The sequence below is a fragment of the Psittacula echo genome (genome assembly GCF_963264785.1).
Source record: "Psittacula echo genome assembly, chromosome: 6".
Classification (NCBI taxonomy): Eukaryota; Metazoa; Chordata; class Aves; order Psittaciformes; family Psittacidae; genus Psittacula; species Psittacula echo.
In genome coordinates this window covers 70,748,320-70,774,929 of record NC_137743.1, presented here as the reverse complement: position 1 = coordinate 70,774,929, position 26,610 = coordinate 70,748,320, and the positions used below count along the sequence as shown (strand labels likewise).

Genomic DNA, 26,610 nt, shown 5'->3' with positions numbered 1-26,610 from the left:
TATGAACTTTAAAGCTGAAGAGTTTTACGCATTTGCAACGTCCTGTGTTGATCATTCTTATAAACCTGAAAGGAGGTAAAATTATAAATAAATAAGGTGGTCAGAAATCAAAATGGTAAGTATAATCTGGGCTTTGATCTGGAATACAGGCAGAATAGATGTTTTTTCACTTTTGCTTGGACTGCAGTTATAAAGCTAGCTATCTCATCATCACACTCCAACCTGTCATTAGAGTAAGATTTTGGGATTTGTACCATAATACCAGGAACAAACATCAAATAACATGAAAGTATTTGCTATTAATTTGTATAAAGCCTGATATGATTATCCAAATGGTCAAATTCACCTATGATGCAATTGCACCAGCCAAGAGAGCTAGTGTCATTATACCAGGAATTAATTTGATAATTGGATAGTAATTGTTTGTCTCCTGCTTTCTCTGTATTCAGCTTGTTTACTGCTTATTGTCTGCAGTGGAGGATACTCTAGGAGTTTAATGTCTGTATACAAAGCACTACTCAACTTTAAGCCATCTTAAATCCTTTTATGGAAACCAGATATTCACCTTTATTGTTTGGGATACTCCAGTAGTTCACAGCTGGAATGAATGGCAGCATATTTGTGTCAAGATTGTAATATGATGCATGATACATCTTTATTTTAGTGTATCTGTCTGACAAGGACCCCTGTTCTTTCATGAGGTAGTTTGGAGTAGGGCAGAACTGTGACTGCAGCCAGATTTGTTCTGGGCTACATGTGTGTGTTCTCAAGTAAATAGGAGGTACAGGAGCAGGGCTACAGAGTTGATATTTCCAGTAAATTGGAGAATAAAAATGACATGAGCAATTTAAATATTATTTATAATTGACCTTCATGTCTGTTTTTAATATTCAATCTGCTGAGTGTTTAAAAAAGCAATTAAAAGTCCCATATAATGTTAAAACCCTTGATAAATGTAATAAACAAATGACATATTCAAAAGTGAGAATCCATGTCCCATTAGAAAAGAAAAAGAAAGATGAGAGCAACATATGGCAGTATAATTAACATGATTAGGGAAGCACATCAGCAGAATTTATGCTGCAGGGAAAATGTAATAAGAAACCAACACACTTTCCTCACTGCCTTGAAAACTGCAAATATTGGTCTCTGAAAAGGAGGAGATGCAGAAAGGCTCTGTGGCATTTAAAGCTGTAACTTGTGTTCTTCTGTCTTTATTAAAGATGCACACAGCCATCTGCAAACCATTTAATTTTTGCAGAGTTCACATTGTCCCATTGCTTTGATTAATAAGGAGCAATATTACACCTCAGCTGCTTTTCAGAAAGATGCTATTTTGGAAACCTAATTAATATTCCTTCCACAGTTAGCTTGAGGTGTTCGTTAGTGCCAAATACTGAGTTCTTACTTGTTTCTCATTATGTGGAGAGTATTGCTTCTCAATGCCAACGGTTTTGTTTCACATTTTGGAATAACCTTTTGACACTCCTGCTTTCCACAGCCCTCCCTTCAGAAGGGCTAGTAACACCTGTCATCATTATTTTAACATGCCTATTACGTCTGTTGAAGACAATGTGGGCTATTTACATAGATAGACTATCCTGATGCACAGCAAATATTCCTGCCATTTCCTGAACATTTGGGCCAAAGAGAAAAGCAAAATCTAGAAACTTGGCAAAGCAATTCAAATCTCAGCTTACCACTAAGGGTCAGTATATACTAAGCAAATGAATCATCATAAAATTGAAATGGATTATGTTTGGCCTAGGAGTAGTACAAAATATTTTTTCTCCCCCAAAAAGCCCAGATTATTTAATAAACAAAACAAGCCCTCCCCCCCTCAAAAAAACCGCCCCACAAACCTATAGCAAAAATGTAAACATTGAATTTGTATAAACTTCATCAGCCAACTTGGCTGTAACTGGAGATGAGTAGCATCTTACCAAGTGGCCTGAGGTTTAGTAGAGGGTGCAAAAATGTCTGGCATGAGATTTCCCCAGAGTGCTGCTATCCTCAGCAGATATAAATGAGAAAATACAGCAAAGCATATGAGGCATTTAGCATCCACTTTGTTGCCAAGTATAATGCTCTGCATGAAAAGGTCAAATATAATTGCACATGTCAGGAACCAACAGAACAACTGAAACTCTTATGGCAGCTCACCACTGCACTGAGCTGCCAGAGGGGGAAAAGAAGTGAGGAAGACAGAAAAAAAAAAAAAAGAAAAAGAAAAAGAAAGAGGGGTGGGGGAAGTAAAACAAACAAAAAAAAAGAATTAAAAGAGAACGTTTGTGGATCTGAGCACCAGCGTGGATGCTATAGGTGAGGAAGAAACGGGAGCTTTAGGGACAGCATGTTTTCGATATGCCCTTACAGCGTACCCCCTGGGTTAGGGGATAGGTGATGCCTTATGTACTGCAGGAATAAGGTCCCTCATAAAACCCACTGTGTTTCAATCTGTAAGAGAAAGCAAATGAGGGGAGGAACCCTGTACTGATCTAGGGACATCTCATTGTACAGTACCAGCTGCTAGGCTTGTACTAAAGCAGCCCTGTAGATTGCAGAAGCTGCACAGAAGTCGCTCCCCAGCCATGCACAGCACTGCAGCCTGCCGAGCCTGGCTCTGGAGAGTAGAGTCAGCAGTTTGTCTTGTGGAAGAAAACAAAACAAATATCTTTTTAAAGAGCAAGAGCCACCACCGACCTGTCCCTTGGTACTGACATCTGTTAGAGGAAATGCAGATGGACTGGAAGTCTCTTCCTCACTTATTGGTGTGACATCAGGGGAGGGCCTGGCCCAAACATGGGCAGCAGAACCTCTGCCTGCAGCTCCATCTCAGTCAGCACAATAGTGTTGGATGTGATAGGTTTTGTTCAATAACACCAGTGGTGCAAGAACTAATGCTGATATTTCAGTTTACATTAGTGGGAAGAAATAATGATATCATGAGAAGATAGTGGGGTAATCTTTGAAGCCTTGAACAGCATTTACGGTAAGCTGAATAAAAAAAAGGCAAGAAATTCAATAATTAAATTGATAACAGAATAAGAGAGGCTTTCCTGTACACTACACATAGTATTTCCCCAAAGGAAAGTGTGCTGTTGGCCAAAACCTCTGGCCATTTTCAAGCAAAATTCCTCTGACTTCAGTGGAAATTATGCTTTTGAAAGGGCTTTTAAATCTTGGCTCTTACTTTGTATCTATTTAAGTATTATCTGGCTTTGCACCTGGAGAATAAACAACATATACCATCCTGTAAGTCAAATCATGGAATTTTTCCAAATAACTTACTAGCACAACCTCTCCATAAATCTCTCTGAAGGGAAGAACCTGTCATGGAATAACAACTATAGCATAAGAAAAAGAAACAAGGCTGTAAGATGCAATGACAAAAGGCTTTAAACCACTGTACGTTAATGAGTTAAGGGATACCGGGAAAAGACTGAGATCAGTCCAAGGCGACAGCTTCCTTTCAGTCCTGCAAATAACATTTCCTGTGATACCTTGAAAGCAAGAACAACAGCAAAAATACCACTGAGTGGAAACACAGATTTAAGAACATGGAGGGAGGAAGGGGAAAAAGAGACAAATCAGAGTTGCTCATTAAGAACAAACTATGTTCATTACTTGCCTTGGGTAGGTTTCTTTCTGCTTTCTTTTTCCATCAGCCTGTTTGTGGAAAATGAACTAATACAACTCATCTCTAAAACTCCTGCTCCTGCCAAACTTGCAAGACTTCTTCCCCAGCAGGAGCAGGTACTGTGAGAGGAGACAGCTCCAGCAGGGAACATGTCATCACAATTTTCCTTTCAGGTGTTTTCATACTGGTGTTTTCCTTGAGACACCTGGTGTTCACTAACTTTTTGTTTGCTTTCTCAACCCCTTATGGATTCATTTACACTAAAACAAAAGATGACATTAATGGATTTTTTTGTTTGTTTTTTTAATCCATGAATTTGGTGACGTAAACACATTGGGCAATGATGATTGACCACTGACTCTCACAAAGAAGTCTACATGGTTCAAGTGTACCAAGGTGGAGCTCTCCATGCTGTGAAACAGCGACAGCTTTCAATTACACTCCAAAGTGTATGAGAGGCTCTCTGTCTAAGGCAGCTGTTTTTAAAAGTCAGAGGCTTCACCAAAACTGAGAAAAGACCTAGCTTAGTACGCACACTGCTTTTCCTGATTCTCCTTTCTTATTTCCCCACACCCAGATATTCTGTCATAGGGCTCACTGACAATTCACTGGCAATCCTTCTCTGCTTCATGCCAAGTACTTTTTTTCAGGGCGCTGTTGTTTTACTGGTTCTTTCCTTTGTATCTCCACGTACTGTATTCCTCACAAGTAGGAGATCAGACAAGCAGGGTTTGCTCAGCTTTTCAAACTGAAAATAACTGATATGTAAGAAAATGTGCATCCTGTCTTTGTCCTTCAGATGAAGTCCCGCCAGGAAATGGTATTAGGGTAGATCCATAGTAAAATCTCTGCAACCGATCCTGTCCCTTTGGTAGAAAGGAGGAGTCTATCCCTGTGCTCAGACAAACTGCTTGCATAACCTTGGATCGAGAAAGAGAGAAAGAAACAGGCTTTTAACATGATAAAGCTGAAATATTTAGAGATGAGGGGATGATAAGATCTGGATTTAGAGATGCATCTAAATACTGGTGTGGCTATCTGAGGTTCTTATCAGATCTTGATGCTTCATCCAGATCACAGCTGTAAACCGGAATTGTTTTCCTGTCATTGCAGTAACAATCCTGGAAACACTTAGGTCCAGCTCAAACTAAATCTTTTTTAGTTTTTCCTGTTATCCTCAAGTCCATCTGTCATCCTGAAACATGGTGTTCAGTAATGAATTCTCCAGGCTCTTATCAGGTGTTTTATGTTGCCTTTGAAATGTTGAGATTCCAAAGTGTTCAATGCCTTGTCCTGGTATCAAGTATTATAAATCATGCACACTTTTTCATTTGCCTGTAAGTTCTAGGCAGTCCTCATCTGAAGCCTGTGGGTAAAAATAACCAGCAAAAAACCATTAATATAAAAAGCATTTTATTAGCTAGCAACACGGATAGATGGTGCAAGGTTAAACACCAATGACTGTTTTACAGCTGAGAGCACTGTGTCAATGAACAACTATGTGAAGAGCCTGGTGCTGTGCGAAAGCAAAGCTGTGGCAAAGCTGTGACCAGAGGCCAGCTCTTCTTGCTACAATTCCAGTCTTGGTTTTGGGCTATTCAGATGGTTTCTGAAGGGTTATTTCCTTTTGTTGTTTGTAGCATAAAAAGCCTCCAGTCCCGTAAGTCCCGTATTTGCTTCTGTACATCTGAAGAGTCCTTCTTTCAGTCTTTCTTCCATACCTGTGCTGAGCTGGAGTCACAGATCCTTTTTTGCAGCATTTCCACAGAAAATGGCAACAAAGAGAGCAGACACCGAGAGACAGATGGAGGGCAAAATGACGGCTCCCAGATATAAAGAAACACTTGTTGACAGATCCTGTTCGCAGCAGGTCTTCATGGAAGACTTTGGATTGAGAGTGAAATCACCATGCAAGGCATAGACAAAAGGCTCTGTGTTTTCATACGCTTCATCTCCTTTTTTTTTCACTAGCTTAACCCCTTAAAAGAGACTTAAAGCAGTGGAAAGTTAAACTGAGGATAAAACTTTGTATCAAAGGCAAGGAGGTAATACAAAATGACAGTGAATTGGTTTAAAAATGGCCATTGATAAAAAAGGAAACGATCTGTCAAGTGCAACTTTGAAGAAGCACGTTTTTCCTTCTCCGCCTTATTTCATTTTATGCCATAGAGTTTACATGGTCTAACAAATGAAAATGCTGAACCATGCCAAACTTCAACCAAAAAACCTGACTCAGACACATGCTAAATCCCTGCACCTTGATATGCTACCATTTACAGGCTGAAACTGTGCCAAACACAGGGTAGTCTGGCCCTCTTTCTCAGAGAAGGCTGTAACCCTATACTTGCTGCAGGTGACGGAAGTGAATATGAGCATTTCCTGCAGCTCAGCTGGTGCATAGGGCGCTGCTCACCGTCACGGGTCTCACACACTCCTGTGTTTCCTCTGACTCTTAAATTGAAACCTTTTCTAATGCCTCCAGATAAAAATTATCTTGTGCAAAGAGAAACTGTTCTGGCTGACGTGACTAGGCAACCTCAGACCAAAAAGCAAGAGTAGTACTTTAAATGTTGCATGTCCAGGGAACATGGGGAAGAGTGTCTTTGCATCCTCCTCTAGACTAAGAGTCACCTCTGCTTAGTTTGTTTCTAACTACTGCGAGTAACTCTAACAATGCTGGTAAAAGCTGGCTTTGACTGAAAGGATGATTTTATAGGAACATTTCTCTGCACACTAGACAAACCCACTGTACAATATACAACCTTGTCTAAGTGAACATATTATTTATTTTGTAACTTTTAAATCAGTTTTATTTACAACAGAGTACAGCTCACACACAGTAGTTAAGCTCTGGCAGTACTGATGTCAGGTGACTAACACGTTTGCAAATTACATTTCTAAGTCATAGAAAACGAAAGAAAAATGACTTTAAAATAACTGGTTTATCTTTGGGTATAAGGATCACAGAACACAATTGCAGGTGGCTGTAAAACCCAGCCGAGGGTGCTCCCCAGGGAGCCCCAGTGCCGCCGGCACGGTGCGGGGACACAAGCAGTGGCGAACGGTCTTGAGGCACGCACGGCCGCGCAGTTCAGTTACTCTCTGTGACGCGGCTCCTTAATGGCCCCACTCCTCTTCCCTTTCACTAACTCCCTCTTCTTCCTCTGGAAATGCTGAATCACTCTGACTCTTCAGATGCTTAATCCCTGAAAATACAGAAGTTATGGTTAAAGCTGTGTTGTTTTGCATCAGGCATTTTCTTCCTGAGGGAAATGAAAAACAAAAATCCAAAGTAGTGGCAAGTTTTTTAAATGCCTATACTGACTCCCTTGTTCACAAACCTCTTAGTTCAAACAATACTATGGTGTATTTCCAACAGAAATATGCTCTTGAATATAGGCTCTGAGGAAACTTATCATGTTTTGTTGGACAAATCTGCTGAAAGATGCCTTGTAGAACAGAACAGTATTTGCTTGGTAATCCCTGATTGGATTAGTATTGCTGATCTCAAGCAAGTTAGAAGTTTTCAAGGCTCAGACAGCAGACATGGGAATTATTCTACTAGAATTTCAATTTAAGCCCCTTTCTGAGACTGATGTGCTGAAGGTCAGTGCTCACATGGACCCAGTGCCCCACAGTCACAGCTCCCGTGTGCACCAGAGGTGTTCTCCAGCATGTGTCACCATAGTCCTCACATGACCGGCAGAGCTGTCCTGGTGCAAAGAGGACGTTGCACTCAATGGAGAGAGAACTAGTGGCGTCAAAGCCATGACAAGTTTGGATCATTTCCCTCATAGAGAATGTATTCTGTTGACTTCCAAAAACCTCATGGGCTGGATGAAAAGAGTAAATATCTATAATGGGATATGTAATGGGATACAGCCCTAGAGGGCAGAGGGGCCCAAGACTCTTGGTTGATATTCAAGGATCACCTGCTCCAAGCTAAGGAGTGTTGCATCCCAACTAGAAGGAAGTGCAGCAGGAGGGCCAGGAGACCTCCTTGGATGGATAAGTTGCTGCTCAGGAAAATTCAAAGGAAAAAAGAGGCTGATAGAAGGTGGAAGCAGGGACAGGCGGCCTGGGAAGAATACAGGGGATGTTGTCCCAGAAGCTAGGGACCAGGTGAGGAAGGCTAAGGCCCAGTTAGAATTAAACGTGGCTGGGATGTTAAGGATAATAGGAAGGGATTCTATAGGTATGTAGCGAATAAAAGACAGGCTAGGGACAATGTAGGCCCCCTTCGGCAGATATCTGGAGAACTGGCTACCTGGGATTTGGAGAAGGCTGAGGTTCTTAATGACTTCTTTGCTTCGGTCTTCACTGGCAAAGGCTCTGACCGCACCACCCAAGTCTTGGAAGGCGAACGCAGGGACTGTGAGAATGAAGACCCTAGGCCCACTGTAGGAGAGGATCTGGTTCGAGACCATCTTAAGAACCTGAACGTGCACAAGTCCATGGGACCTGAATGAAATCTATTCGCGGGTCCTGAAGGAGCTGGCGAATGAACTTGCTAAGCCACTGTCCATCATATTTGAAAAATCATGGCAGTCAGGTGAAGTTCCCAACGACTGGAAAAAGGGAAATATAACCCCCATTTTCAAGAAGGGGAAAATGGATGACCCGGGGAATTACAGACCAGTCAGTCTCACCTCTGTGCCTGGCAAAATCTTGGAGCAGATTCTCCTGGAATGCATGCTAAGGCACATGAAAAACAAGGAGGTGGTTGGTGACAGCCAGCATGGCTTCACTAAGGGGAAATCCTGCCTGACCAATTTGGAGGCCTTCTATGATGGGGCTACAGAACTGATGGACAGGGGCAGAGCAGTTGACGTCATCTACCTGGACTTGTGCAAAGCGTTCGACACTGTCCCACATGACATCCTTGTCTCTAAATTGGAGAGACATCAATTTGAAGATGGACCACTCGGTGGATAAAGAACTGGCTGGATGGCCGCACGCAAAGAGTTGTGGTCAATGGCTCGATGTCCGGCTGGAGACCGGTAACGAGTGGTGTCCCTCAGGGATCGGTGTTGGGACCGGTCTTGTTCAACATCTTTGTCGGTGACATGGACAGTGGGATTGAGTGCACCCTCAGCAAGTTTGCCAATGACACCAAGCTGTGTGGTTCGGTTGATACGCCGGAGGGAAGGGATGCCATCCAGAGGGACCTTGACACGCTTGTGAGGTGGGCTGATGCCAACCTTATGAAGTTTAACCATGCCAAGTGCAAGGTCCTACACCTGGGTCAGAGCAACCCCAGGCACGGCTACAGGTTGGGCAGAGAAGAGATTCAGAGCAGCCCTGCAGAGAAGGACTTGGGGTGTTGGTCGATGAGAAAATGAACATGAGCCGGCTTCAGTGTGCGCTCGCAGCCCAGAAAGCCAACTGTATCCTGGGCTGCATCAAGAGGAGCTTGACCAGCAGGTCGAAGGAGGTGATCCTGCCCCTCTACTCTGCTCTCCTGAGACCTCACTTGGAGTATTGTGTGCAGTTCTGGTGTCCTCAACATAAAAAGGACATGGAACTGTTGGAACAAGTCCAGAAGAGGGCCACGAGGATGATCAGGGGACTGGAGCACCTCCCGTATGAAGACAGGCTGAGAAAGTTGGGGCTGTTCAGCCTGGAGAAGAGAAGGCTGTGTGGAGACCTCATAGCAGCCTTCCAGTATCTGAAGGGGGCCTACAAGGATGCTGGGGAGGGACTATTCATCAGGGACTGTAGTGACAGGACAAGGGGTAACGGGTTCAAACTTAAACAGGGGAAGTTTAGATTGGATCTAAGGAAGAAATTCTTTACTGTGAGGGTGGTGAGGCACTGGAATGGGTTGCCCAGGGAGGTTGTGAATGCTCCATCCTTGGCAGTGTTCAAGGCCAGGTTGGATGAGGCCTTGGGTGGCATGGTTTAGTGTGGGTTGTCCCTGCCCATGGCAGGGGGATTGGAACTAGATGATCTTAAGGTCCTTTCCAACCCTAACTATTCTATGATTCTATGTGGAAATTTAGGTTTAAGGAAAGGTGTGAAGTTCCTTTTGCTGGCTGATTTCAGCCAGCAAGTGAAGTAGATTCTAGGAAAATAAATCAAATTCAAAGTTATTTTCCCTGTCCCATGTTCAGCACAAGCAAGCAGGACTCAGTAAATGGGCCTAATCCCATCTTCTCAGCTTTGCCTTGTGGTATAGAAGAATGCAAACTAAAAAAGGAAATAAAATCAAGCTAAAAAGATGACAGAGAGTAGAGACCTGATATGGTCTATTGTTATTTATAAAAAATCTAAACAGCAAATGCACAAGAATAGTTTCTAGGTTCCCTGGGTTTTGTGAAAAAACAGTTATGTAACAGGAACATAACTGTTAGTCGTAAATGCATGATTTCAACAAGACATAAAATTGAATTAGGCTTTCTGGTGTCATTACTGCCATAACATGGAAACATTATTGGTTTCATTACATACCATACATAGTTCTATTCACTATTCTGTTTGTCAGAAAAGAAAATAGCTTTGCTTGTGCATCAGTTCCTCTGTTTTTTGAGGAGAAATTCCAGCACAGCTGCTTTAGATAACCACAGCTGGATAGTCAAACCCCTCGCTGTCATAGCACTTGTAGAGGCACAGTTTTCAAAGAGGAGTGCACCCTTAAGTCTTACAGGGCAAGATCCAGATTACCTCAAATTCAGAGTAAGAGAAATTAATGGTCTACATCTGAAAGTTGTGGCCGCAGTGTCACTTAACCTGGAGTTTCCTCCGCTTCACTGTTTATGTCCACACCACTCCAAAATATGGAACAGTTTTTTCCAAATACCTCACTTGAAAAAACAAGAAAATCAACAGAAGTTATTCCAATTATTCCAGTTCAACAAGGTTACAAACAACTGAAACCAGAATTTTACAATGGGTCATACAACTGGAGTGCAGCCAGCTCTGCTTCCAACAGGAGCCCGTCACTGCTCTGTGCTGGCCTCTTGGCTCCTCTCTCTTTTTGTTATTCCACACTGTCGTGGTTTAAGCCCCGGCTGTAAATTAGAACCACGCAGTCTACTTTCCCCCCCCCCACTCCCCAGAGGGATGGGGAGGAGAATCGAAAGAATGTAACTCCCACGGGTTGAGATAAGAACAGTCCAGTAACTCAGGTATAACACAAATCACTACTGCTGCCACCAATAATAATAATGATAAGAGAAATAACAAGGGAAGAAAATATGATACCGCTCGCCAGAAAAGAGCCCGACCGAAAGAAGGACGTGCCCTTCCGGGTAGCTCCCAGTTACATCCCCGGGCATGACGTGCTGTGGTATGGAATACCTCTTTGGCTAGTTTGGGTCAGGTGTCCTGTCCCTGCTTCCTCCCGGCCCCTCCTCCTCCCTGGCAGAGCATGAGACTCACAAAGTCCTTGGTCAGTCTAAACATCAGTTGTTATCAGCTCTTCCCAGGCCAAAAGTCAAAAACACAGTGCTGCAACAGCTACTAAGAAGGAGAAAAACTGACTGCTGCTGCTGAACCCAGGACACACACAAATGGCAGTACTTGGTTCCCTGGGAAACTGTTGTTCAGATGTAAAACAAGCAAATAAATTAATGCTCCCAAGCAGAAGTAATTGTGCCCTGCAATAATCAAACCATTTACAGTTAAGTAACTGTGATACATGAAGAAACAGCTAAGGTGCTCAGCTATGACAAAGCTGGCCTCTTTAAGCAGGCCCTTTAATAAGACAAACACTTTAAATAGTATTTCACCTAACTATAGGTTAATGGACATTAATTTAAAAATTGTATTGTGTTTATAGGGAAAATTCATCTCCTTGTGTTTACTTCTTGAGTTACAGAACCATTTCTTGAACATTCACAGTACCCATCTAGCAGCTACTATTCAGTAGTCCAGGCAGAAATTGCTAGGAGCCAGTATGCACTATTTTCAGGGAGTTTTTGAAAGATGAAAACCAGAAAGCTGTGGACAGAAAATGTGTCATGATATACAGTTAGTATGATGAAGCTTCATGAAATCGTATTTTTGGTAGGAATGAAGACTTTTGCCAATATATTAAACTTGAAAATTGCAGGAAAGGGAGCAAAGTGACATCAAATGAGCATTATCAATTGATTTTCACTTAGCAGGTGACTATCAATCTTATTTAATGATTTTTCTTAACCTCTGTTCTACAGCCTGCCTTCACAATGCCAGTCATTTAATACCACAGTGTCATTTGAATGTAAAGACTTACAGGGTTTCCTGCACTGCCCAATAGGTGCACAAGACTCAATGTCAGTATTCATAAGCCTCAGGATTGTTGGAATTAACTGACCCTATGTGTGGTATTATGAAATAAGATGCTCAGCTACACAATGAAATAAATTAACATGAATAGTCAAATATTAACATACAAATATGCATAACAAAAAAGGCTGTTGGCTTTCCTGGAAGGATACACTCCATGCACAAAGCATCAGACTTTTACAGTGCAAAGAAGTCTAAGGTAATAAAAATGCTTCTTAAAATGATAGTAGTCATACTCTTAGATTCAAAGAGTATCTAGCCACATAACATTGCAGTAACCCGCAGTGGCTGTCAAGGGTAGTCAGGAGGCATTTGAGATGGGCAGGCCAGGGAGAGCACTGGCACATACATCCACAGCTCAAGAGAAGAGGCAATTACAGTGGCTCTTGCATGTCACTCTAGGAGGGTTACTTGAGTTGTGTGCCCCTCTCTTTGTCAATACAAAGCAAATGATAAGGAGGTAGTGAGGTGAAGCTCTGTCCACAGAGATATTTTTTCTAATTTGGACCTATTCATACCCAGTACCTTTGTTTAGCAATCTCTGAATTGTTTGCTGAAAGGTTACATTCTCCTAGAGACCGAGTGAAAACTCATTACTCTGGTCACCTCAACCATCTTTACAATTGCTACTATGGTAATGTTAATTTATCTGAAAGGATATTTCCTTCTTACATTTTCAATCTTCATACACAGGTAACACAGTTCATGCCCTCAGCATTCTCAAATATTAATTAAGAGGCACTGGAGTGCTGTTGTTTGGGGTTTGTTTCTGTTCATTGATTAAGCACAGTAGTAAGGATGAGCAAGCAAATAAAGACTCTATGATTTTACTCATAGAAAAAACCCAAATCAAACACAGCGAGGATATTGGGGGGATGGGTAGGAGGAGAAGAGGAAAGTGGGGGGAGAAATAGGGGATATTTTAGAAGATATTGTTTGTCCACACAGCTGATCCAAGTTAGAAACATCAAGCTGATTCCGCATAAACTACACAAGCTTCATAATATGAGTTGCAAATAGTAAGGACTGCAAATGCTGATCCACAGAGTCACCCTGTCTGAACGATGTCCCTTATTCCAGGCAGTGGGTCACTCTGGATTTGCGGTCACCCTGACCCTCCAGAAGCACTCTGCCTGCACCATCCTGATGCTGTTTCATCCCTCTCACTGCTTTGCCCCCAGCCCGTATTGCCCTGCCATGCTCTCCCCTTGTGTGTGAGGTGGTTCATGGGGTCTGAGCCATCCTACTGACCCCACTGGTCCCCAGTACCCACTGTGCCATACCCAGCTGCTGCTCCACAACATCACTCTCTGGCTGGGGCTTTGCTCTTTGCCTGGAAGGTCTGACAGCAAAAAGCCCTTCCAGCCCAAGGCTGCCCCTTCTCACAGCTCCCTGGCAATGATTTCATACCCACGGTGTGTTCAACCTCACTCTTACTCTGCCTTAAAACAAAGCCTGCCTGAACACTGCCGCTTGTTTTCTTTTTACCCGCCCCTCCTTCCTTTTATGCTTCTAAAGCCAGCAGGACAAGAACTGTTTTTCCTCAAAGGGCTCATATTTCACTGCAGGTAATTTAATCCAATTAATGCTGATAAAGAAACCCTTAATGCCAAAACATATTTAGCAGCCGTTCACTAACACACTTCGACCTGGTAATTCTTTTTAGATGAAGTCACTCCCTCAAAGCATATTTCTAGATTACTTATAAATTATGAGTGCAAATGGAACAACTTTCTGGCATTTTTGCAGTCACATAACAACATCTATGCTGTTTAATCAATAGCTGTCTTTTTGCTTCTCTCCATCTGACCAAAGCACCAGATTAGAAGGCTAAAGAGTGTCACAAGGTATGAAATATCCAAGTGTTCCTGAATTAAATAACTCCTGGGAAAAAAATCAGATTACTTCAGTAATTAAGGCAGCTCCCCACCCTATTTAACACTTCTTCCTTCACCCCGCTTCACTGCCTAAGGAACGGTGTTGACATTTAACCAAACTCTGGATTGAAGTCTGGTTGGCAATTTGAGTTCCCTAAGGGTTATTTAGTTTTATGATTTGGAGCTGATCCTCTCTCTATCAAAAGAAAAGCAGTGAAAGGTGAAGCTGAGTCACAGGCAAAGCAGCCTCACTTTCATAGTTTCAGAACTCAAATCACTTTGAAACGATTGAGCAAACAAAACTGGCCAAAGAGGGTAATGGCCAAATAAAAATGTCTAATTTTTGCCATGTTATGGTTCCCTCATCAAAAAACGAGAATATCAGAACAAAAATTCATGTATTCATGCCACCAAACAGGAAAAAGAACTTTTTAATGGAACATTTTGTTTCAAATTTATCATTTAAATATGTTTTGACTTCTCTGAAACTCCTTCCTCATTTTTTTTGTCCACAACTGAAATGATTTTTTTAATTTAAAAGCCAATCCCAAAACCCATATAATGAACCCTCAAATATAATAAAACCCAGCATCCACCACAGGTCTTTGGCTAAGCTGGGTACAGTGGTAAGCAGTTGTGAAGGTGACAGAGCCCAGAAAAGCTGACAGGTGTTCAGGGGCAGCCCCTTCCAAGCACAAGAGAGGCGCATGCTGATACAGGAGAACAAGTAGCTTATACTGAAATAGGGAGACCTTCTTGACTAAGCAGGGACCCCATGACTGAGGCCCAATGCCAGAAAGATGATGTGTACAGAGTGCGAAAGTCAAGACAAGGTAAAAATGAGGAATATAGGAAAAAAATACAGGCCCATGACACAGCAATGGTGTTAGGAAAGATCAAACTCAGCTTGAGTTGAAACTAATAAAGGGTGTCAGGGGCTACAGGAAGAGTTTCTTCCCCTATCTTCACAGTAAAAGAAAAAAAGACAAGGAAAATGCAAGCCTGCAGCTGAGTGAGGGGAGTGATACAGACATAGACAAGATAGAGGTGCTCAATCCCTTCTTTTCCTACCATGCCCTTTTGGACACAGATAAGATCGAAGGAGGAGAGGAAAGGCTGAGTCAGCAATCCCTTGAGAAATCTTGGCTCACAGATGTCCACGGGGCTGGTGGGCTGCATGTGAGGATGCAGAAGGACCAGCTGGTGTCAGTGTGAGGCCATGCTCTGTCATCTTTGAAGAGTTGTGGAAACCAGGAGAGGTCCCCAGTTCCTCACCATGCATGAGGCTGTGCTTGCAATACTGTGTTTGCCTCCTCCTGTTCAAGAACATGTTGATGAACTTGTTCAAATCCAATGGAGGCCACCAAGGTGGTCAAGGGATATGACCTGTGAGGAGAGGCTGAGGGATCTGAGCTTGCTTAGGCAGAAGGAGGGTCACCAAACAGCAGCTTGCCTGTACCTATGGGTGAGTTATCCAGAAGATGAAGATGTCTGGTCACGGATTTGAAAAAAGTATTTTATGACTGGATATAAAGAAGAAATTATTTCATGGGATATTCGAAGCACTGTGACATGGTTTCCCAGAGAGTCTGTGAAATCTCTCTCATAGGAGGTTTTCAGTACTAGACTAAACAAAGCTTTGAGCAATCTGGTTAAATTTTGCGCCAGTTCTGCTTTGTGCATCAGGTTGTACTATGTGCTTTCCCAAGGATCCTTGCAACATAAATAACTATATGGTTTTATGAAATCGAAACTCAGTAAATCAATCTTATAGTTTAGAAAAGTATATTAACTGTGGGACTGAAGGTTACCTTTAGACCCAGGTGGGAGCTTCAAATGCCTCCTTTCCATGGAACAGGGATGCAGCATCTAATTGCACCAGCCAGACCTATTTCAGGAACAAGGCTCCTTTTCACTCTTAAAACCATGGGTCAGACTAAGTCAGCATTTCAATACTGATTTGGGGAAACATCGAACTCATAACTGGATTATGTGGCCCACTGTGATCTATATATAAATAAATGTGAGCTATGTATATTTGTATTTGTTCCCAAATACAAGGGATGAAAACAATGGGATTAAGGGATTGCATCTAACCACATGCAACTCTGTTTCTAAAGTAAGAAACATGGAGCATCTCTTGCATGTGAGAGATATACCTACAGGAGACATCTCACATAGAAATGACATCCCAGTCATGGCCCAGTACATAGAGATGTCAAAGAAAATACTTCAATCCAATTTTCATTGCCTTGCACATTTTTCTTGCTCAATTGTGTCCATTATGGTCCTCACCATTTCTCCAGTGAAAAGAGTTATGAAAACTCTCCTTATCCCAGGGTTCTTCACTACTACCACATCTCCTTCTCTAAGCTTTATAAGTGTACCTTTTCTCCTGCATTCAGCATTTTGCAGTTACCATCACCTGAATAATTTCCATGATTACTTGCTCTGACACCACCAAGAAACTCACTTTCCTTCTGGAGGTCCTTCCACTGATTCTCTCCAAGATATTTCAGACAGATGACAGCTATTTATGCTTTCAAGGAAGATGAAGTTTCTTCACATACGGTGAGCACCACCCCCTCTCATCTCAAATCAGGAACCAATGCAGCTTTGGCACTTCATTTGTATAGGTTTTTAAATGAGCGTTTTCATCCTTTAACACATGGTACTGAGTGCTGGAGAGATATAACTATAGGCCTAAACAGCCAGTCCTAAATCACAGAATGGTTTGTGTTGGAAGGGACCAAATTATCCTCAAAATTCTGTTATTGGATTTGAGGAAAAACCCAAGACCATTTCAGTTGCCCTCATGTTGACATAAACACTGTCACATTCCTCCCTAGGACTCTGTATCTGTTCCTGGGTTTGATTCCTACACCCCAGCAGGGAGTTTCCTGGTGAAACAATCCACTTCTGTTAAATGTTTGAAGAAGGTTTAATGTGGCATAGCGCTAATCCCTGGTGTGGGTGCCTGGGTGCTATGTTAACATCAACACAACATGACAAGAATTGTGGCATACAGTGATCAGTGGGGATTACTGAGTATGAACTAAGAGTTAGACCACAAAAGATATTTGTTTGCTAAAAGAAAATGTGTTTTACTTACCTTTCCTTGTGTTTCATCATTCCTGCTTACAGGAATGGCCTCAGTCTGCCAACCTGGCAGCAACTATTTCATCTGCTGATGCTCACGTTCATAAATCATATCACCTGCGGCCGGAGGCTAGCCCTGCTTCCAAGCAGACCCCGCACAAGAGCAGGCCAGCCTCCTGGAGGGTAGTGACCCTGGTGTCCCCCAAGGCAGCCACTCTTGTAGGTGGTCCAAAGAATGTCAAAAAGTAATGTGATGTGACAGCAATAAACCACACAGAGCCAGACCTTAACAATCCCCATGTGTCTGAATGAGCAAACAGAGAAAACATGAAGGAGAGAAGACAAAATAAAAGTAAATGGATGTGGAAAATATTGCTTTATAGATGTGCAGCTGTGAACAGTCTGCTTGATACAGACTTTGGAAGTTTTCTAAAAGTTAGGCTGTTCTTTGTTGAGAAAGACTGAAAAATGCTGCTCTGTGGAACTCTCAGTCCTCATGCCTTTAAGCTTTGTTTTGTCGACCAAGGTTTCATGGCAAAGTAAGACTAATCGCTTGAAGCTTGATAATGGTCATGCAAGCATCTGCCCTTACTCCTGCAGTCAATGAATCTGAACACAGCCAGGTCGTTTGTTATTACACAGGGCTTGGACCCACTCCTCCAGTAGTTAATGAGAATTTCTCTTACTATTTTCAAAGAAAGAAGGGTGAGCTTTTGTAACTGATCTTAATTTCCAGTTATAAAGAAGAAATAACTTCAAACAGCTACAATTATTTATAATGAATGTATGTGACATACTATAAATTAATGTTGTACATGGCTTGAAAGTTTGAGGTACGAGATAAACAAAGTGACACAGATAATTGGCACACTAAGTATTCTCAAACTCCTGTTTAGATTATCCAAGGAAAAGCAAAGTCAGGCTGTCACCCTGTCCTTTACAGCTGACGGAGCTGTAAAGGCCAGCAGACACGGTGAAACTTCAACATCTAAAATACAAAGAATCTGAAGCACCAGTGTGGAGGTTTAAACTATGCTGACATTTTAGCAACCTATAAATCAGAAAAAACCCTTGTGTGCTACATTATTTTATACCTAAGCTCAGGCTGAGGAAGAGAAAAACATTCTTGTGTGTCTGTTACGATGATGAGACCAAGATGTTATTCAGCCATACAATTTCATCTAGGGTTTTTTTTACCTCTAATGTGCATTTCTTTCACGAGATGACTAAATCAAAACAAATGATCTGAAGCACTGGCAAATACGATGGGTTTATGTAGGTCAGATACCTGACCCGGAGCAAATCAGATCATCAGCATATCCATCAGGTCACCTCATAGATGTTTGTGAATGATCATTCAGAAACCAAGCAACAAGGACTGGCTAATTTTGTAAATGTCTGCTGGTTGTTACTAACTCTTCTCCTAGCTCCAGTCATACAATACTCAGTCTTCATGGTGAGCCTTTGGATGGCAAATTTTGGGGTTCATGCTACTTTCTTCCAGTCAAAAGGCTCAGTGTTTAACTGTCACAATGAAGACTGTATGAGAGCAGCAAAATTCATGGTGCAAAAAATCTGGCTGCTTTCCATTTTATTCTCTCACACAGCACTTTCCACTACATTTTTTACTCTCAGAAGTTGCTTGAAGCAGCACTGGGTCTATAAGATGAGCATGAAAGAGCACAGAAAGGCTTTTGTTGGTCCTTCACAGGCTGGCCAGAGCATGCACTGGAGACAGAGGTCAGCTTCACTGTGGCTGAAGGAACTGCATCTCCCTCTTACAGTAGCCAAAAGTGTAAACAGAGAGGCTTTTGTTGCCCCAGGCAACTTCTGCTAGTATGCAAACATCTCATTTTGCTGGTTCCTTCCTTCCTTCCCTCGCAAGTCCTCAGACTGCAGGAGTCAGCCAGCCGTCAGAGTTCTAATGAACAGCAGAAGCCCCTCCAGTCAGCTAAGTGGATGTGTCATCCTGTAACAATCTCAGTCCAATGCTAATTACACTTTGGAAAGCCAGAAAGCATTTCTTAGCTGATTCTGTGGAGGATTGCTCCTGGTCAGATACCTCAACAACTGCTTGAGCACAAAAACTTGCAGAGATGACTTCCACACTGGCAATGAAGCCAGACAGTACTGCAGGGCTCTCCTGCACGGCCCTGTATGCTGGTCTGGCTGGGCAGCTGGAGGCTGCAACCAAGACAAGATTAAAGCTTTTCAGCAGATACTTTTTTCATCATAATTTTTCATAGTTCGGAGATAGGCTTAGAGCTGTTGATAAGTGTTGATAAGTCTGCTTGAATTCAGTCAGCGAAGGCAGATCTTCAAAGGTGGTGTGCTTTAACAGGTCCTGGGAAGCTCATTAGATGGTCAGAATCCCCTCTCAGAAAGCAGCCATCTGAAAGCCAGCTTTTACTGGGCAATGTGTCTATTTGCTGGAATTGCTGAACCCTCACTTTTAACACCAGCACCACTCACAGCCACGCATCTGTCTGTCTAACAGTAGATCAAAATCCCAGGACTAGCAGAACTGTTCTCTTATGTCAAAGGATTACAGTAATTCCATCAAATAAAGGGCTATGCTTCCAAACCCAAATCAGCTGCTCCATAATAACATAAGCCAATAGCTCTGCTACTGTCACAAAATTTGTACTAGAACACACTGGCCTTAAAAGTTTATGAGCAGCATTTCCTAAGCATGGCTTCTTTAAATTAAAACATCTTACATTTTCCCGGGCAACTTCTGTCATTCTTATAATTCACCACATGCTGCTCCAGGCCACTTTGTATTTCCAGTGTGAGACACTGTAGGCTGACTACCTTAAAAAAAGCCATAAGGGAAGAAACAGGAACTGGGTTTTACAGCTACAAAAATCACATCAGTCAAGACCTGGGAAACCTGATGCTCAAGACGACATGAAACAATGCTCAATACTTCAACTGCAGCATGTAAGTCTATTTTGAGGTTGGGACAAGACAAATGTTAGTTATATAGACTGCTATGTACAAAATAAAGCAATGTTACCATCCTTTATGCTGTAAGTAAACAAAAGGAACGTTTAAGGATAATTAGATAAATCTTAAATTTTGTATCTTCTGCATTCCAAAATATATGCATAAATTCTGGATCAAGTATAGAATTAGGCTGAAGGTTGTGCTTCATGACAGAGATTCAATTATATAACAATAAGGGTCCTTTCTAGCCGTAAGATCAATGAGCATTTACAAAAGTGATCCCCATCTTGTCTCCAGGAAGAAAGCTTTTCTCACAGCTACTATTCCTTTTGCCGAGGATAAAAACAAGAGTTCTTTTCCCAGGATGTTAGTATATTAAATAATAGTTTACATGTGAGAAAGGGAATTAGACAAGTTAAAATTTGTCTAATCCATTCCTGCCAGTAGTGCCACCAGGAATATTTTGATTTTCCTTCCCTAGTTCTTAATGGGAAATCTCCAGCCTGCTCTCCTGGCCACTTCTCTCACTACAGTGCAGTTGTTCAAGGCTTACAAAGCAGAAATGAGTTCTTGCCTAAAACTGCTGTTGAGGTTTACAAATGTCTTAATTTGTGAAGTCAAATGAATGTCTTCATTTGAGTCTTCAGAGCAAATGCATTAAGCATTGCTAAGGGATTTTACTTCAGCAATTAATCTTTGGGAAAATGCTGTATTAGAGAACCTGAAACTAAGGGGTCTATTTGGATCTTAGGTGGGCTCAGACTTGCACCTAGTTGTGAGGTAGTTATGGTTGCCATGACACAGAAAAGTACACCGTGATGGAATAGTAGCGTGGCTTTTTTTCCATGCCATACATTTTAACTTGAAGTTAAATGTCTTCCATTCAAATGACAATGTCCATTAGGGTTTCAAAGAAATTACTGGCCATCAGAGATCTGTTTATGGTGGGGACAGATGAAGCAGTACGCCTCTGCTGGAAAACCTGTGATGAAGGTAGTGTGTGGCACGGGTGGTGCCTGAGGTGCTGGGGAGAACAAACTCACCACGTGCTGCTGTTCTGGCAGTGTATGCAGCGGAAGTAAAGCAAAAAAGGAATCTGCTGCTTAACTGCAAACTTCTGAGCAGTAAGAACGAAGTGCAGCATTTCCACCTGCACTTTGCTTGCAGTGGTTTGCTCCTGAATCAAAAGAAATGTGTGATATGAAGTCCAAATATTAGAGCAGGGGAATGAAATCTTATACAGTAAAATAACCTCTCAGTGTGCGGCGGAAGCACTGATAGCAGTAACAAACACCTTTTCACTCCCCAGCCCGGCCCCTGCACAAACATTTCTTTTGGATAAGATAATTTTGTAGGTTCCCTTAAAAAAAAAAAAGAAACAAAAAACCAAACAACAAAAACCCCAAATCAAAACAACACCCCTCCCCCCCAAAAAAAACCAAACCAACAAATCAAAACCAAAAACCAAACACAAAAAAAATCGTCAATGTCAAAAATAAATATACAAAAATAAAAGAGAATGGGTCCATTGATTTTGTGACAACAGTATTTGTTTTACCATAATTTTGTGCTTGGTTGCATCTCTGGATGGCAAGGAAGGGTTTTTTTTTTAATCCCAGTATACTTTAATCATGTGAATAGGATTCTCATCCTGATCAGCTCTGTTTGTACTCCTCAGGCAAGTGTTCTCACTGCAGTACAGCTGCAGCTCACCCACTTTGGGCAGGTAAACTTCCTTCAGAAAATTTCTCTGCAAAACTTAACTAACCTGTGTAGGAAGCAATGTCTTCTTGTCCTAAATAAGTATAGAATTCTGCTAACTATAAAAGGCAAGCTTAAAAAGTAGCATACAAAGGAATAATGGGACATAGGTAGGCAATACTGAATACCCTGGCAGATTTGTGGAGCTACGAGACATATTAGACCCCATCCAGACTGGATGTGCCAGGTATTTGACAGCTGTAATTGGATTATCATACAAGGACCAGCAGTTAAATTTAGATCCAGTCACTGATCAGATGTAGACAGAATCTGGGATCAGATTTCACTAAGATTTTAGCTATGGCCGTTTGCTAAAATATATAATTGGAAATGCTCACCCTTAGTTACATGGAGCCAGTGTGCACAGCCTCAGTAGTTTTGGACATGCTGCCTGGCAAACGCTTTCGGTCAATGCAGAATTATTTGTTAAACATTGATGAGGTTTCATTTTGGTTTTAAGTACAAAAATATTTGATTCTCCTCCTTGTTGTAATAACGATAAACCATGTAAAAAGGTAACATGGTCAAAGCCATCCTTGCTTTACCTCTGCATCCTGGGTCTTTATTTCCCTTATTTGCTGCTCACTGCTATGGCAACATAAGAATTGTCCTTGAGGGATGTCCAAGGACAGCCTGTGTTTGTAGCTAAGCACAGATGCCCACCTACATTTAGGTACTTTAATATTAAATGCACTTGCCTGCGATTCCTTATACAGTCAGAACAGAGAGAGCCTTCCAGAGCTTGATTCTTCACTTGGCAGCCTATAACAAGCCCAGGGTAACTCCTTGCCTGACTTGGTTTAAGCAGCATGGATTCAGGCCAGAGCATTTATAAGAATTACAGTAGCAGACTCCAGTACCTGAATATTTGCACTTCCTTGGAGCCTTCTAATTTTTGTTTGCTTGTGATTAGAAAAAAACGCTTGAAATTTCACGATTTCCTTTACGAGGAAAAAAAACCCCAAAAAACATTTAACCGAAGAATTTAATATTAGCAGCACTGAACCATTTAGTCTGGCCTAGTTTGTTAAACATAAAAATCTATCCACAAATTAATTTAATTTTTAATAAAAGCTCAAAACACAAAGGATTATTTCTTTTTGCATTCAAAACCTTACTGAGAATGCTTTATGAAACATTTTCATCTCCACAACTTCATAAGCCACTTCTGAGCAGCCATGTTTCAGTTTTCTTCAGGCATTCTTATCTGACTTCAGTGTCCATGGGCAGCATTATCCAGCTGCTTGCTTTTTCCTGGACAATGGCTCTATGTTTGTGTATTTTGGCTAAGGTGGGTATTTTTATGGGGTCATGAAACCTAAACAAACAGATGGGGAAAAACTTACCACTACAACATGAGGGGAGAGAATCCTTAACAGAGAAAGAGGGGCTGTAATACTGAGAAGCAGAAGCCAGAGAACATGATGGGGTGAATGAAGTCCTGCATGTGATGACTGAGCAGCTTTTGCTGTCTCACAGCTTCTTCTGTTTCACCCGCAGGCCTGGCATTGTACCCTCTGCATTCTGTTTGGTTTATACTCCAGATCCATATTTTCTATTTTTGCTATTCTTTTGTGGCTGTTATTCCTTTCTGTGGTCTGGGGCAGTTACAGGGTAAAATTTGTTAATGGCAGATTTAAATCTCTGGCTGAATAGTCTGTGCAGCCTGAGATTTTTAGGGTGCAGATGAAAAGCTTTCCAGTGAGTTTTATGTCTGAAAACAAAGACAGCAGCAAAATCTTTGCTGGTCAGCCAAAAACCCAAGGCAGTGTTTCTCTGCCGTACTTCCATGTGCTGTGCAGCTTTCACTTTTAATTAATCCAGTCTGTTTGGTTTCTGTCAGAAGTCTATAAGCTTCGCTGTTAATTTGCTGATGTTATAATCTTCATTGTGACCCTTCTTATGATGACAAAGGAGATAGGGTTTTGGCATCGGTATAACCTATACATCAGTAATACTGTAAATGTTGACATGAGGTGCTCTTTCCTTTTTTTATGAACACCTCCAAAATTACAAAAACATTGTGATGATTAAACAGGTGATTGATAGGTCATTGTTTACATTAAATTATCCCCATCACAGTTGCTTCATGGGTGGCATATGAATAGCAAGCACTTACAATTTTCTTCATATTGCAGGTACTGTAGCTTTAGTCCTTACATCCAAGCAGTGACCTGTCAAGAAGAACGAGCCTCTTCAGTTTTCACCACCTCAGTGCCTGTGAGCTGCTGAGATCATTGCAAGCAGCTGGGATCCATTTCAAAAGGCTGAAGTTGAAAATGGTTTGAATCCTTCCCCTCTCCCTCTGCAGCTGGCATTTCATGCTAACCAAGCAAAGCCTATGATACAAGTTATGAATCAAGTCAGCTTAACTGCCTAGGAGCACTGGAGAATTTCTGGAAGATCAGGACGAGTCCTTCTTCTGGTTTCATTAACACCCCCTGCTGCTGAAGAGGTTTTTATCATGTTAAGAGTTAATTTATCTGAGGGTTGCAGCCTACCCTAATCCTAATTTTTGATCCGGAGACATTTTCCTAAGACACAGTGTCACCCAGATAAACTGACACTGAGAGAGCACTCTTACAGATGTAGGGAACATACTGCCACAAATTTAGATGTCATCCGTTGGACTGAAAAGTGAAAATCTGATATAGGCAGCTGTGGGACGAAGTTTTCACTGTGCTTGTCATTACCGTTCTGTGAAAGGCTTGCATTTCATAAATGGTAAGTAATCCAGCTATTATATCACAGAATTGTTGAGGATGGAAGGTACCTCCATGGACTGTATAGTCCAAACCCCCGCTCAACACAGGGTCAGCTGGAACAGGTTGTCCAGTACTATATGCAGTCAGATTCCGAGTAGCTCCAAGGATGGAGACTCCAAAAGCTTTCTGGGAAACTTGCTCCACTGTTTGACCACTGTCACAGCAAAAGAAAGAAAAGCTTTTCCTTTTGTTTGAGGTTCCTGTGTTTCCGTTTATGCCAATTGGCTCTTGTCCTCTTATTATACACAAACTCCTTGTTTTCTAGCACAGAGAAGTGTAGCCAAGGGAATTGTGTCTATTATTACTGTTTCAAAAGACACAGTATTTACACATAAAATTTGTAAACATAATACTTATATTGAATTTAAATATGGATTTAAATATAGTATTCATATTTTATTTACACATAAAATTGCTTCTCCAGTTTGGAAAATAACTACATAGAAGAGGCAGTGTGAATGGCAGATAGATTTCCCTAATTTTCAATACTGTTTCCAGTGTTCAACATAGGTTTTTCCAAAGAATCCATGCTTCTAATTCCTAAATGCATTCCAGCCTCTGAGAACCCAAGTATTGTAAGCTCGTACCTTGTTCTTCAAAAAAATACAGTGTTGGGACAAGAAAACTATGTCTAGTTTCTTTCATGACAGGTTTATGTGTTTTAAATATGCTCAGAAGCATTAGTTTTGACCTTGTGCCCAACTGTAGCTCTTCAGACTAACTGATGGACCCCATGTGATCTCTCATCGTTTCTACTTACTTAACTTCCTGATCAAGCCAGAGACTATGCAAATGTTTTTGTGTGCTGAAACCTTCTCAGACACACCAGGCTCCTACGAATGAGCAGGTACAGCACAGCTCCGTTTGGTTGGTGCAGCTGCTTGTGGGGGCTGAGATTTGATATCAAAGCAGGAAAACAAATACCATGAGGTCCTGCAGCACACAGCAACTTCCATAGAGAGACCCCATACTTACATAGGGTCCTCATCAACCTGAAATTGAAGTAGAAAACAAGACTGGGAAGCAAGTGACCCTTTTCCACACAATCAAATCAGAAATATCTGGTAGAGAACGGTTCTCCAAAACTGACCAAGCCAATGAATTAAATTAAATGGGAGAACAGCACCACTATCCTGCAAGGAACAACTTCCACAGTATAAGGGTGTAAATCCCTTGAATCAAGGGAGACAAAGCAAAACTAAGCAATTTATGGGGTTTTGCACAATAGCATAGGTTGGGTTTCCCACCCCTAAAAGAAACACAAACAATTTAGTACATAATGCTTATGTGTAACCAAGGTGTTTCTCTGTTACACAAATTCAGCCAAACCAAAGTTCTAGCTTAGACATCAGAAGGGGTCTGGGACAGTGTCTCTGCACTGATGTTTTGGGAGAGGAGGAAAGAGAAGATGAAAAGAGTGAAAGGCTTATTTTGATATCTTTAGTAATATTTAAAATTTGAAATGTTTTCATTTTAACCCATTAAGCTTACTGACAACTGAACCCCACCAAATTCTTGTATTTCTTTTTCTGATTGTTGGCAAATGATAAAACTGGCAAACTAAAAACCAGTGTTTAGAAATCAGTTATTCAACATAAAATACAGTCACCACAAACTATGTGCATTACAGTATGTATAACCAGTCTCACTGTAGTTGCCACAGGCAGCAAAACATCAGGGGCAAAATCTTTAGTGGCTCCTTATTGTGTCAGTGACTTGAGCCTGTGAGAAACCTACCTCTTCTGGTTTGCCTAAGGCATCAAAATACCCCAGAGCCGGCATCCCATACAACCAGAATGTAATTACACTGCGGAAGCACACTATCTGGCACTCATATTTACAGTCAGAGCCTGAAAACACGTATTGCTTTCAATTTTTCTGGAAATCACAAGCAAGAATATCAGTTTACTCATTTTCGTCTTGGAAAATATAGATAAAGCACAGAAAAGGGAGAATCTTCCCTAAAGGCTTAGACACATTCGTACCAAAGTCATAGATTCTGTAAAAATCTAACTATTCTTAGATATAGTCTTCCTATTGATCCTGCTAAGAATGAATTTGAAGAAAAGTCAGGCTCTAACCACTGCAGGGATTTGGGGAAAACTGCTTGCACGCAGGTGGAATGTAGTAATAACCTTACAGATTTTAGCTTGTAATTATAAATTGCAGGCAGACTTTAAAATAATTCCTCTCCTTCTCTTACAATCGTTCTTGCCAGTCAGTAATTCTCCAGAGCTGGTGGTATTGAACT

General features: G+C 41.5%; 1 protein-coding gene across 1 annotated transcript in view; it reads right to left on the bottom strand.

Annotated features, from left to right (window-relative positions):
• Positions 1-6,757: 6,757 nt before the first annotated feature.
• PPP1R1C (protein phosphatase 1 regulatory inhibitor subunit 1C) overlaps positions 6,758-26,610 on the bottom strand; it is a gene marked incomplete at both ends in the record, with an annotated part of 53,825 nt that continues 33,972 nt past the window's right edge. Inside the window, 1 exon segment of the mRNA XM_080621751.1 lies at positions 6,758-6,846. Within this exon segment, the coding sequence (XP_080477877.1) occupies positions 6,758-6,846 (89 nt within the window).